General features: G+C 42.3%; 1 protein-coding gene across 2 annotated transcripts in view; it reads left to right on the forward strand.

Moving 5' to 3' along the window:
- Positions 1 to 14,470, forward strand: part of LOC137888474 (potassium voltage-gated channel subfamily KQT member 5-like) — a 30,725-nt gene extending 16,255 nt beyond the window's left edge. For both annotated transcript variants that reach the window (XM_068731876.1, XM_068731877.1), the window contains 5 exons: positions 465 to 718; positions 1,308 to 1,416; positions 4,523 to 4,654; positions 9,147 to 9,273; positions 9,922 to 14,470. In XM_068731876.1, the coding sequence (XP_068587977.1) occupies positions 465 to 718; positions 1,308 to 1,416; positions 4,523 to 4,654; positions 9,147 to 9,273; positions 9,922 to 10,983 (1,684 nt within the window). In that variant the 3' untranslated portion in view covers positions 10,984 to 14,470. The remainder of the gene's footprint in view (positions 1 to 464; positions 719 to 1,307; positions 1,417 to 4,522; positions 4,655 to 9,146; positions 9,274 to 9,921) is intronic.
- Positions 14,471 to 14,984: the final 514 nt, after the last annotated feature.

Here is a 14,984-nt window from a genome sequence, read left to right on the forward strand (position 1 = left end):
CTACAGAATACATGTTTTGATCTCGTATTAATTAGACGTTTCCGTGCTTTCACGTATCGCCTCCGAGAATCTCATTAACTCGTTTTGTTTGTTGAGGATCTAGAATGTGAGGGTTTTATGTTCAGGTGGCTTGGTGACCCGTCTGGCTGTGTTCTGGTGATTTGGGCATGTCAGCTGGATGGATGATATTTGGGCTGAAGGGAAAAGACAGAACGTTTCCCCCATGTCTCTCAAATCACTCTCTGAGGTGGAAATATGTGTTGACAGCCTCCCTTTCTTCTCTCCCTCTCTCTCTCTCTCTCGCTTTCCTTTTGTCTCTCTTATCAACCTTTGACCTCTTCTTTCTTCTTCATCCTAAACCTCACCTTTCTTCCATCTCTCTTTTCATCCCAAATCTCTCTCTTTGCTTCTTTGAATCTTCCTTCTCTCCCTCTCTTTTTCTCTTGGCTAACCTCCCCCTGCAGCCAGAAGTTGAGTTTTAAGGAGCGGGTCCGGATGGCGAGTCCCCGCGGTCAGAGCATGAAGAGCAGGCAGACGTCCGTCAACGAACGCCAGCGCTCTTCCCCCGGCAACGAGGTGGCGGGCGGCGGCGGCGGCGGCGGCGAGCTGATGGGCGGGAGTCCGACCAAAGTGCAGAAGAGCTGGAGCTTCAACGACCGGACCCGGTTCAGGCCGTCGCTGAGGCTGAAGAGCCAGACCCGCACCGCCGTCCCAGATGGTGAGAGAGCGACCGACGCGACACCTCGCAGATCAACCTCTCCCGTTATTTAATAACTCACTTCGTATTCTAGTGGATTCATGCGTCCGTATGTCCGGCTGAATGTAGAGAAAACTTTTGTCCTCACATTCCCCCAGAAAGTCACACAGTAACAGATGAAAACGACTGTTTTAATAGCACCTCTGTGCCTCCTCTTATTCCCTCGAATCATTTATTGAACCTCTATGCACTTCATCATGATTCACTCGCTTTACATCTTTTCCCCCTCCAATGCCTTTTTTCTCCTCCTCTTCCTCTTTTTGTGCTGTGTCTGTCTCTCTATCCATGCCCCCCCCCCCCGCAATTATTGGCGGTGTTGTATATTATCTATATGAACCCTCTTCTCTCACCTCCCATAGCTGAGCTGGTAGAATCCTAAAGATCCCGTCCAAGCAGGGCATAAATTCTCACCTCCCGAGAGCCAGAGCAGTCTCAGTTTGAAACAGTCTTGGAGACTCGTGTGCAAGAGAGTGTTTTATGAGTTTTCAATGACTGGGAATGATTTTGCATTGGGGCTGAAGTTGTATTGATGGCGGTGTGTCTGACCCAGTGGACGCAGGCATGACCACGGAGGATTCCTTTGACGAGAGAGGCTGCCACTGTGACGTGACGGTGGAGGATCTGTCGGCTCCGCTCAAGGCTGTCATCAGGGCCGTCAGGTGAGATGCTGCACCAGTGTCACTTTACGTTTTATGTCTTTTTAAGCTGATGCTATTGTCAAAAGGCATCTTCAAAGCATTGAGAGTCCTAGAAATGTTTGAGGTAAAGTGGTTTCGCTGCTGTGAAAAAGGCTTGCGTTCAAATATCGAGTGAGAACTGAAAGAAATTTTACTTTCTTTTTTTTTTTAAATATTAACCCTCTGAACACCAAACCCTCTACAAGTCCTGCACCTCTATGGACACAGAACAATCATATAATGACATAAATCATAAAAAGCAGAAAAAGTTGAATTTCTTTGATCATTTTTAAATTGGAAAACGTTGGAGTCTATATATCAAACATGATTCCAAGTGTTATTAATGTTGGAAAAAAAATGGAGTCTCCATGTGTTCTTCATATATTGAGCTCTCCTCTCCTCTCTGCTCTGTAACTCAGCAGTTCAGTCAAAGGTTCACAGAATTTTTGTCACGTGACTGTTGGTCTGAGGTGAATCAATCATGGCTTCATAGTTGCACTCAGGAGCTCAGAATTTATTGTTTTTTACAGAATCTGGTTTAAGCAAACGGTTTATTTTTTTGCAAGATTTTAAATGAGACATGTAGAATACATTTTTGTTAACAAAATATCAGAATTTTAAGCTTGGTTTTGGCTGTGGCGGTGTAGTTTTGGCGATTGTTTAAAGAAACATGCTCTTCCCTGGATGAAAGTCTGTTTTTGTTTGACCCGTCCATCCTGACTCGACATATGCGGATTGTCTCACTCTTTATAAGAGAGGTTTACTTTGGAGTCGGCTTGTTTGAACCACAGACTGTTTATAAGAAGTGGACGTATGTGGACTGATGTTTTGAAGCCTTGAGTTTGACGATTTTGCCGTCACCAACTTGGCTTTTTTGCAAACAGTGAACAGGAAGTGACCATATATGGACTGAGGAGGAGTGACGTAGAGACGCCGTATACGTCTCTGTAGAGACCTGTCAATCACTGTGTAGCCCCGCCCCTAAAGCATCCCCTGGTTTATGGTCTGTTTGACTCTAAATGGAGCATAATGTACTAAATGAACATCATGCTGTATTGAAGAAGACTTGAAACTAGAGATTGAGACCATAAACTCATGTTTACAATATTTACTGAGGGAATAAATCAAGAGAGAAGTAGAGTCATTTTAGACTAGACTTCTATACAACCAGAGGAGTCGCCCCCTGGTGGACACTAGAATCTCTTCTGTAGTCGCTCTTTTTTTCACGTTTATTGATTCGTAGACCGTCGTCTTGATCGAAAAAGTTCTAGAATGACTCAGTGTGCAAGACTTTATTGACTGAATCTGAGTCCAACCACTGTATGAATGAAAACCACCAGCCAACAGAAGGGTTTCATTATCAGGAGCCAACATGTATTCCCTCCGCTACACATGTTATTCTAGATGGTGAAAACACACGTTCTCCGATGAGTTCACACGATGTTCGGTTCCCTCAAGCGAAGCTTTTTTTTTTTAAGCTGAATTCTCTATTTTTTTCTTGCTTTTTTTATCTCCATCTTTCCCTCTGAATCTATAGGACACACTGCTGGGTTTTAAGGTTTGCCCGAGGCGGGTTTTGATTGGTTGTGTGTGTGTGTGTGTGTGTGTGTGTGTGTGTGTGTGTGTGTGTGTGTGTGTGTGTGTGTGTGTGTGTGTGTGTGTGTGTGTGTGCGGTCCAGCAGACCCTGATCTCTTACACCGGCACCCTGTAAAGCGAGTGTTTATCCAACTGGCGCCAACTGATTCTCTCACTCCACCGCTTCTTCTCACCCTCTTCAAAAAAAAAAATTGATCAAATATGATCGCTGTGATGTTCTTCAGATTATTAAGAAGATTAAATTTGACCATTCGCTTGTTATACAGGGACAGATGTTTTGCTGGATTCTCCTCTTTGTCAAGAAGAAGAAGCATTTAAAGCAACTTTTTTTAACCAAAGAAGAAATTGTAAATCAAAAGGAAAGACCACGACCGATCCTCATCCGTTAAAGTCATTAGCTTCTGAGTCCGTCTGATTTAATATTCCAGTATTACTCACTCCGATCACACTTCTTCTTAAATCACCCATCTTACATAGAATTTATTCAGCATATTCACTCCACATAGACAATCAAAGAGACTCATGTATGGTATGTAAACTTTTCCTAATATTCTCCACACACATACAGATGTTGCCCATATGGACCACAGAATCTTTTCTTTAAATAATCCGTCCCGTCTGCACGAAAAAACTAACAATATACATTTGCACATCTGCTACTGAGCCATACATTTATACTGTATATTTATATTTCCTCAGTGATGCCTCAGTTACATTTAAGTTTGTAGTTTTTGTATCATTTTCAAACCGAGAGTTCCAGTTATGTAATGATTTCCAGTGGAATCTTTCTGGAGTCCACATTTGACACAAATCAAATCAAGGAAGCAATTTTTTTTTTTTCCATGTTCTGAAATGTGTTCACATGTGCCGGTTTAGAAAGATACCACTTTATTATGTTTTCTAGTGAGTTCTATCCCCCCCCCCCCCCCCCCCCCCCCCCCCCCTTCTACACCACCAGCGCCCCTGTTCCTCTGTCCACCCAGCAGGCCTCCTCCATGGGCAGCCGGAGCTCCGGGCTTTCCCAGGGTGTCGGGTTGAGGGTTGGACACCCCCCCTCCTCCCAGTCCGGACTGTTATTACAGAGGGTCATCTGTCACCGTAGTTTCCATTTAGACAGCGAGGAAAAAAAAAACAGGGCAACTGGAGAAAAATCAGAACCCACCCGAGGAGGATCTCCTTACCTGCATCAATATTATCCACCCAGCAGCGGTTCTGCTCACTAGATACAGGAGATAGAAGATCACACGCTCACGTTTCTAAGTCAAGAGAATCCAGGGAACCTCGGTTCCCCGTTAGATACTCCTTTAGGTAACTGACATTTGAATAATGTTTTCATTATCGCACTCCAAAGACGGATTAAACGAGTGATACGTAACGAGGAATCGTCCTGAAGCTGCTGCTACCATCTGGTGGTCGGTCGTAGTGATTACACCCGTAGTGAGTTACTAACTTCAGCGTTGTCTTTGCGTCCTGTGTGTTTTGCGTGTGCAGGATCATGAAGTTCCACGTGGCGAAAAAGAAGTTCAAGGAGACGTTGCGTCCGTACGATGTGAAGGATGTGATCGAGCAGTACTCCGCGGGACACCTGGACATGCTCTGTCGCATCAAGAGCCTTCAGACGAGGTCAGGACTCAAATCACAAAATATCACAGAACTGTTTTTAAAAAAAAATCATCATCCTCATTCTGGAAAATGTTCATCTTCTGCTCTTATCCTCATGTTTACTATTTTAAATCTGTTCATTTGTCTTCATTTTGAAAATGACTGACTGAGATACCTTATTCTGGATTATTTGTCATTTTAGTTTTGCACAGCCACCTTTAGGCATTAAAACAAACCCGTATTCTGTGTGAAAACTACTTCCTGATTTTGTTTTTCTGCACAGCCTATGTTTAAGGGTTTGAAATACAGTTGTCTATAATGGTGGCTTTATTCCATCCACACAAGGAATTTTTTTGTTCAAAGACGACGCTTAGGTTTTATTCTTATTATGTTCTACTCATCCCAAATAGCTAGGAGAAATAAAAAATGCATATCAAACAAAAAAGCCTGAGGTCTCAGGAGGTTGATGAGATATGTTATTCATGGACTTACATACAGGTGGTGGATGTTGCTGCTAATGTTGCTACGAGTCCTTTAGAGGTTATCACTCAGTAAAGAAGCCTTGAATCAAACCTTGATCTCACTTCCAGCTGTGTCTTTTTATACCCACTATGTATGTGTGTGTGTGTGTGTGTGTGTGTGTGTGTGTGTGTGTGTGTGTGTGAGTGAGTGTACTGTCTATATACACCTGTGACCCCCTCCTTTCTCTCCCAGACTAGATACTGTAGTGGGTCCTCCTCCGAGGCCTTTCAGCAGCCGCGCCAAGACCGTTTCCTCTCCCTCCCTGCATTTATATTACAGCCAGGCCCGGAGGAAGCAGTCTGCACCGGGGTTAGAGCCACCACATCCTGATCCCCCCCGTCCTGATCTGTCCGTCCGTCCCCCCCACCCCCCCCGCTAACAAAACCAACACTTTGACGATGTCACACCTGGGTCAAGCAGCTCACAAATACTCACAGAAGATTATTTAGTTTAGTTTTAAAAGGCAGTCTGGGCTGTAGTGCTCGAGTCTGGTTTGGGTCTGAAGTTATATTTCCAATTATGACCTCGAACTGGACTCGATTTGATCTGGACTCGGACTCGACCTGGACCAGATCTTGGACTCGACTAAGTCTGTCTTGGCTACAGCTCTGGATGCAGTCCTGTTTGACTGCCAGGAGGTGATATTACAGTCTAGTTTGAGTGGTTTGAGAGAGAAAACTTTACCAAACCGGCTGCTTGACCCAGATCTGTCTGTAGAGGCCACCAAGGAGCTCCAGAAACGGACTATGGACACAGTTTTACTGAAGAATCTCAGGTTTAAATACACGTCTGTGGTGGTCTGAGCCGTAATGATACACATGAAGACAACAAGCATTGCCCAAAGGGTATTCTGTCAGCCAACGAAGTGTTCCTTCATCACATTACTTTGATTTGATTAGTATTTAGTCACACTGTCACACTGTAAACTGTGATGGTCCTGATTTGGGCTCCTTGAGGACCTCATCCACCTGGAACATGTTGTCGTCTAACATACTGTACTTGACTATAGACGGGAAAACGAGCTCCTCAGTGCTGCGTGGAGAAGATTTAGTTTTCATGTAAAAGCCCCAAATCCAGAATCTATTTGAACTCATTAGATGCATGAAGAATCTGACGTGTTCATCCTCATTCATTCATTCAAAATCCAGCTTTGCTTCAGTCTCCGTTTCCTTTTTACAGCTTCAAACCACATTTAGAAGCTTTCAGTTCTTGTGTCAAAAGTCTTAAAATCATTTAATTTGAGAAAAGTAAAGCTGGACCGTATTATTGCAGCAGGAGGCGCTATAGTGCGGGTTATGGATTGGGGCTTTTCACATGTCCAAACTTTAAAGAAAGTTAGTTTTTATTTGTTCTGAATGAAGTGCTGGAGGTCAGTCGAACTCCTGCTGAATAACATAGTGCTTGTTTAAAGGCTGTAGATACACACAGAGTGAACATTCACTGCTTCTCTTAGCGTTGCTACTGGACATCCAGTATTATCATCTTTATCAATATTATATTTACCCAGGTTACGATGCTCATATTAAATGATTATTGTTGTTAAACGATTTCCCGACCATGCAATAGGTGATGTAAGGGAAACAATCTTTAAAGCTAGGGTAGGTAATCTTGAGAAACTAGCAAGAGTACGCAAGATTTTGAAAATCATCCAAACTAAAAAACTTTTTTGCCAACTCTTCTCCTATGAAAGTAGCTAGCATCGTTAGCTACAAAAGTTGCTAAAACCATAGAGAAAGTCTCCAACTATTCAAAACTCTTCAGGTTTCCCTCCAAAGAGACTCGTGGTGAACGTAAACAACCAACATGGCTGCTGTTAGCCAAATGAATGAATGATTGGATGTGCTTTATTACAGTCCTGCGACAGCCATTGGTCAGAGCATTTGACTCATTGAATGCTGTCAGAATGTTTAACATTTAAAAAAGAAAATGTTTTTGAAGAAGATTACCAACCCTACCTTTTAAAGGCACAGTGTTTAGGATTTAGTGGATTTATCGGCAGAAATAGAAGTATGTTTCCATTAGTGTATAATCACCTGAAACTAAGAATTGCTGTGTTTTCGTTAGCTTATGATGAGCCCTTCATATCTACACAGGGAGCAGGTCCTCTTCACGGAATCCATGTTTCTACAGAAGCCCAGAATGGACAAACCAAACTTTAATGTGTCTTTGTTACCTGAAGGCCACCGTAGTTCTCAGAGGGGAGTTCAGTTAGAAATCCTTCAAACTGCTCCTTTAAAGCTCTGAAAGCTGTGTTTATAATTACACATCATGGTCTAAATGCTATTTTATAAAATGTTTCTGCCTTGACATGAATACAAATGTGGGAGTAAAAAATATATTTTTTAAATATTTAAAAAGCAAAACATCTCAAAACGTCCGTATCAACATCAGCCTTCATGAAGCCCGATATCTGACATTGACTTTCGCTCATCCTCTGTGTTTATCTACAGGCCACTGTCACTGCGTATAAGACTGGATTTTGGTCGTTTGTCCGCCGGAGCGTCCTGCTGTAGTGTGTGTTTGAGAGAGAGAGAGAGAGAGAGAGAGAGAGAGAGAGAGAGAGAGAGAGATGTTATCTGACCCGGTCTTTCTCCTGTCTCCAGACTGGCCAGTGCAGCAGGCTCTGGTCCCAGCCTGAGTAGCCGACCCAGGAACATGTCCTCTCCTGCGCTGCACTATTATTACAGCAACCACAGGAAGAAGCTCCCTGTCTCAGGGTTACTTTACTTTTTAAATTTCACTTAATTTAAGTGTTTCCTACAGTAGAATCCCTTTAGTTGCCCCCCATTAGCGACTTTGCTGTCCGTCCCCACCCCAAAAAAAAGTGTCTGTCTGTCTGAACCGTGAAATGTCCCGTCGCCAACAGACCGCTTGTATTAACTCTCCTCTGACAACAGGTGGTTGGAGTTTGCATTCGTCACAAAAAGCACATTGCAGTGTTTAAAGTGTTTTCCAACTCCTTTAACTGTAACTCCAGCCATTTGGTGAGGTTTTAATTAACCAGGTCTGACACACAGACAATGTCAATGTGTACTAACGTTTATACACAAACAAGCCCGAAACATCCTACATTAGATCACATCCTCCTTGTGTGTGTGTGTGTGTGTGTGTGTGTGTGTGTGTGAGTGTGTGAATGTTGTGTGTTTTCCCAAATGAATTCATGTGTTTTTGTTTTAGATAAAACAAAAATAATATGTGGTGTTTCCTGAGTGCCGGCGTCCCGTAGATCGATGCATGTTAGAGATTGTATAAACTTTATTAACTTTAACACTAATTCAACATTATTACAGTGTCAAAAGAACAAAGAAGAACACTACAGGTTAACTGGTAATTTAAGCATCTCACTTGGACTTTAAATGTCTTCAAACATAAAGAAATAAACATGTATTATAATTATATATTTGTACTGGAATAGAGGAAAATGAAATAGATAATAACCGGTGATGGACTTAAACACACCTGTTTGTGTGTTTGATGTGACTGATGAATTATTTTTAACTAAAAAAAAAAAAGCATTGTCAAGCTTAAGACACCAAGTTCAAACCCAACCCAGAGCCATGTTTTCTTTGAACATTCTGTATTTGTGAACTTGATTTTTGATGCTTTATTCTTTTTCCTTTGCGACGTGTGAAAATGTGATTTTTTTTTTTTTTTTTGCTTGTTTTTGTTGCATTTTGGTTTTCTTTTGTGAAACCCATGCAAATGACAAACACGCATTGGAATCCAGTCTGAAGATGCTGTGTTTCGTTGACACTTTTGGAGATAAAGGGCATTTTAAAGGAGGACACTGATACAGCCTTGTGTGTGTTTTACTAACTCTAATCTTAACATCCTGCTGTTGCTTTAGGTTGTGTTTCCTCACTTGGGATAACCTGAGATGAAGCTTGGGCGCCTACTTTTATTACAAGATCATTATTTTTAAGTATGTTAACACCAGTATGTATGTGTGTGTGTGTGTGTGTGTGTGTGTGTGTGTGTGTGTGTGTGTCAGGGTGGATCAGATTCTGGGAAAAGGCCAGATTCCTGTGGATAAGAAGATGAGGGACAAGCTGCACCCAGATGGAGATTCTCTGGAGGGCATGAGCATGCTGGGCCGTGTGTGTAAGGTGGAGCGACAGGTGAGTTTAGAAGAAAACACTTTCCTTTAAACATGTGACATTTGATGGCCCTATAATGTTGATGATAAATGTGCGTGGATCTGATATGGAGCTTTTGTCTCAGGGATTACTTTTTCCAGGTACTGAGATTTAAAAAATTCACTTTCTGGTCCGACATCTGTTCTGGAAACTAACGTATCTTCATTGTTCGTTTGATATCCTGCGGAAAAGTTACTCCTCATATTTCGTTTGTTTTCCTACGAAAGTCCAGCAACCAGTGTCAATTTCCGCTCGTTATATAAATACAACATATACTTCCGTCTTCACAGGAAACAACTTAGTTAAGTTTAGACAACAGAACTACTTAGTTAGGTTTAGGAAAAGATCGTGGTTTGGGTTCAAATAACTACAGAAGTGCCGCTACTGAAGTACGCAAGTTACGTAACAAAAAAAATCAATCTTTTCTTTATACTTCCTCATTTATGATTACGTGGATTAAATTTTTCGTAGGTATAGCTGCGAATTCTGGATGAGACCAACCTGTGGAAACATCACGGATCTGTCAGTGTTGTGGGAAAATTCAATAAAATTGCTTTGCAGCCCTTTAAGCTTCCCTCTCTGTCTCCGTCTCTGTCTGTCTCTCTGTCCCTCTCTTCACTCTTTTCCCAGGTGACTTCCATTGAATCAAAGTTGGACTCTTTGCTGGACGTTTACCGTCAAGTCCTGCAGAAAGGCCCCACGGCGCTCACCCTCTCCTCCCTGCCCCTGTTTGAGCTGGACAACCACCACCATCACCGCCACTCTGACTACCAGACCTCCATCATCAGGGATGGAGGGGATCCGGTGGGAGGCGGCAGCGGCGGAGACGGCAACGGGGGAATACGCCATTCTCTCAGCGCCAACCACAGAGGCCTGCGTCTCATCCTGGCGCCCGCCGACGACGACTGCCCCCCCGACTCGGCGCCTCCATCCTACCCCCCGTCCACGGCCTCGCTCTCCCCGTCACCCCTGCTGCCTCCCGATAGCCCCTACCCAACCTTGGTCACCCCCAATTGTACCTCCAAAAGAGCACACTTCCCCGACCTGCCACCCCCGCCTCCCTCGACGGGTGGTTTCACCCTGCGGCTGCCCCCCATGGTGCACCCATCCCACCTCCGATGCTCCGCTGAGCCCGTCCCAGATGATGTGAGAGATGAGGGGAGCCTGGGCCCTTCTGTTGTTGTGGGATCCAGTCTGGATGCCGACCAGGAAGCGGACAGCGAGGCGGGCCCCGCCCAGAGTGGGGTGCCGCTGCGGGAGAAGACTGGCTTGAAATCTGAGGGGGTCTGCAGGAGGCACATGAGCCTGGAGGTTAACCCCCTGCTGCTGCTCTCGTCCAGCCCAGACGAGAGCTCTTCAGACTGGGGAGGAGGTCTCGGGAAGTCCCTCTCCGTGCACAACCTCAGCCAGCCTTTGACCAACCTCGGCACCGGCCTCAGCAACAGCAGCGGCGGCGGCGGCGGCAACGGTAGCAAACGTGGCAACGCCCACGGTGACCTCAGCGACTGGGACGGGACAGAACTCTTCATTAGGAAGTGCAAGCTGGAGCCGGAGGGAGAACATTTCAACTTCCTGTCCCAGGGACCCGACAGTAGCCCCTCAGACCTCTTACAGACTGCGGGGGAGTCTGCTCCTCACCCCAAGGGAAACGCAGAGTTTCTCAGTCAGCCCCCACACATACAGCTGGCATAACCACACACACACACACACACACACACACACACACATTAACACACACACACACACACACACACACACACACACGTTTGCATACTGTATGTACACACCATTGTTGGGGAAGACACTTTTACAGTATTTCTACTGGACACTATAGAGATTATTTTGCGTGTGTCCAGTGAATGCCTCGTACATGGACATACAATGTTTTTATATTTTGTCCAACATGATTGTGTCCACTTTTAATGCAGATTGTATAATGTTTTATACTTTGTACAGGGTCCTAAAATTACCATACAGTATAGGGCCGTATAGTAAATATGCATGAAAGTGGGCATTTTCACGCAAAACAGAATATGCAAAAATACACAAATACAAAAAAACTAAAAAGTTTGTTTCATATCGATCATATATTAATCATATATTAATACAAAAGTATGGCGATCAAATTGAATAAATAAAGAACAAGGAAGGTTAACTGTGATTTCTGAGCCTAGAAGCAAATCAAATAATCTGGTTCACCAAAACAACAAAACAAACTGATGTTAACGTTGTTTTTAAAATAGTTTGGTCCTACTTATCAAGTCTGAACATGAACCCAAACCAAAGAAGCCAGTTTGGGCAGAAACAAGCAGGAGTGTTCGACGTATAAATTAAAGAACACCTTGACGAGTACTTGAGTGAATAAATACTGTATGATTGTCTCCAAAAAAAAGGTGCAAGTTACAAGAATGTAGATGAACCTCAAACAAGCCACTGGAAACTAAAGTTCACCCACTAGTTTCTTAACATCCAGTGAAGCCAGTAGAGCACACACACACACACACACACACACACACACACACACACACACACACACACACACACACACACACACACACACACAAACACACACTATCATTCACTTGTATTCAGAGACTTTCTTGGAAGAAGAGGAGAGCCGCTCACTCTCTTTGTTCAATGTCTGTCTTTGGCGATGTAAAAATGTCATCTTTTTACTTTCATACATATCACTGCATGGACTGTTTCCCCCCCCAAAAAACACACAAATGAGAGGAGATGGGAATAGCTGAATTATAATATAAAAAGAGTTAAAACCCTCGGCATGTAATCAGACCACAAGTTCTGTTTATTTTCTACAATCACGGGGCCTGGGGATCACTCGTCCCAGTTGGTTTGGACAGTATTCCCAGTGCATTAGGCCCAGTCCCAGTCCCCGCACTCCCCAGGGTTTACTTCTGTCCCATCCAGTGTTTGAAGAATCTCTCTCTCTCTCAGACATTTTAAAGCCTTTTTGAACACTTTCCATAAGTCAGCATTTCTGCAGACTTTGCCCCAAAGAAAATTACCCACAATTCATAGCGAATGTGACGTTAAACACGCGGAAGCATGGAAACGTAAACAAAGAGGACGGGCACACGTGTGTTCAGCCTGGAATATTACATTTACTCAGAAACATTAAAGATGGAACATAGAAACACATGAAAATCAGAGATTATATTACACAGAATTATTCATCAAACATAAACGAAATGACGTAATGACCTCTCGTCTCGTGAGGAAAGAGCCTGGAAGACGTTCAAATCAAGGAGTAAAAAGCATCAAATAAAAATACCCGCAATTGTATATAATATGTGTTTCAAGCCCTCACAGCTTCTCACACTCAAACCATTTTCTAAGGTGACGTCGGTGAAGTCCCTGAGGGTTCAGGATTCAAGGCCTTAGGGGGCCCACACTGGGGGGCCTCATTGTTGCTAATGGTCTGAATGGTGAATCGAGCCGAGCATGAGACGCTGCATGTCTAAAGCTGTTGCAAACACACACCTGGACGTCCTTCTGCACGTTAAAGCAACTCCAGAACTTCAACGAAAGAGTACGAAACAAAGTCTGCCGATAGGAACATTATCATATTTTGAACTAATTTGAAAATAGTCGTGTGGAGAACCCACGTAGTATTACATTTAAACCTTTTAAGGTTTTTTTTTTTTGTTTTTTTTTGGACAAACCCTGTCTGTTTGTACTGGGTGCTGGTTTGCACCTTGTGCATCAATAATAACGATTAGCGGCTGCTGGGCTGAACGTATTTCCTCCAGCCGGTCCAGAGCCTCATAGAGCGGTGTTACAGGGTGACGATAGCAGGTTAGTTTGGATTCACCTTGAGGAACCTCATGATTACAATATACTGCACATGCACTGTTGTTGGTTACAGTTTTGCATGTTGTTACTTGATCCATGTGTCCATTCTGCTGCTGACATTTCATATATTTACTTACTAGAAGAGGAGAGGGATGTGCCCTGTGATCTAAATACAAAATCCTCATGTTTTCTGCTCTGAGTCTCACGTTAGCTTCTTTAAAGTCTTCTGCTGCTCCCCTAAAATAAACATTCAGGCCTTTTAATTCTACCAGGATTGTTGAATGCGCATGCTCTCCCTCCTCACCTTATAATTACCCTATTTAACCATTTAGGTTATTAGCTTAAAAATGGCACACATTTTATATTTTGGTGCATTTAGTCCATATTCAGATTGTGAACTTTTCACTGGCAGGTTTGTGGAAAATTGTGTGTTTCTTAAATGACACTGTCCTAACACACTACACGTTGTTTTCAATGCCATCCTGCTTGTGGGAATTATGCACAAAAACCTTGTCAGCCATCTTCATTTTTAAATGTTTTGCTTCGTTGTTTGTGTATGTTTGCGTCTTAAGGGATACGCCGTCACAGCAGTCTTAAAAATGTATTTTTAATACGTCAATGACGACCTTTATTTGTTAATTTGCAGTTGTTTTCCCTTTGTTTTGAATGTTAAGTGCATTGCTTAGCAAATTAATATTCTGTAGTAGAATATAACAAGTATTATCTCCTAACAAATGACAGCGTCGTTAACACTTCTAGATTGATTTTAATATTCTACAGCCCATGCAGAAGTTGTGCTGTTATGATGAAAGCACAAGTTGTTGTTGTTTTTTTGGTGAGTTTGAGGAGCCTGAAAATGTGACATGGTATAGTTTTAATGCTTAATATTAAAGTAGACTTTTTCGTAGTTATTGATTGAGCTTTGCTACATATGAAACAAAAAAAAAGGCCAACCAAATATTTTCTGTTATTCTGAAGCAAGATATCGAACACAAGTAAAAGCCCCGTGGACTCAGCCAGTTGGGGAACCTCATAAAACTCATATTTTGCAATCTGTAAATTGCTTAAGGGTGCCTTTCTTGCATATCAAACGTTTATTTTGTTTTTCTTCACATGGCTATAACTGTCCTGTTTGCCTAAAGCGTACAACATACTGCATAGTTGAAGTCAAACTGCTCATTTTTGGGCATCCAGTTTACTCAAGTCAAGGACTTTATATGATGGCTATTAATACAATTTCTCTACTGCTTGAACAGTAATTTATTACACAACTGGGCCTTAAAAGCTTGACAATGTTAATTAACATTATTATTTTTTCTTTGAAATTAATTTATTAAAGTGCACATTATGTTCTCTGGATGAGAAATGCAAAAATAATTTTATTATTCTTTAATAAAGTACAAATTAACTAAACTGTTTTTGGTTGTTGTGTCTTTCTTTAGCAATTTTATTTTATTTTATTATTTTATTTTTATAAAATAAAAATAAAAAAGTTCTCACAATGTCATGTTGCCTTTTTTGGAATGAGGATTTTATAAGGTTTATATGGTGGATAATGAATGGAAAAGGTATGCTATCTAATATACCCTTTCCATCCATTATATATATATATATATATATATATATATATATATATATATATATATATATATATATATATATACACACACACACACACACACACATAGGGACGTTTTCCTAAATGTCTCCACATTTTTATGTTTTACCTTTATACTTTTTATTAATTAAATCCCATGTTTACACTTACAATAATTATCAAAAGCTCGGATGTCTGACCTTACAGAGAGGAAGTGAATGCCTCTTGATTGACAGTTAATTAGCCGTTGGTGCCGTGGCTAGCTCGAGCTAGCTAACAGGTG

The sequence above is a fragment of the Cebidichthys violaceus genome, unplaced genomic scaffold (genome assembly GCF_023349555.1).
Source record: "Cebidichthys violaceus isolate CVI_PGR_0920_01 unplaced genomic scaffold, fCebVio1.0.p SCAF_54, whole genome shotgun sequence".
In the NCBI taxonomy this organism is placed as follows: domain Eukaryota; kingdom Metazoa; phylum Chordata; class Actinopteri; order Perciformes; family Stichaeidae; genus Cebidichthys; species Cebidichthys violaceus.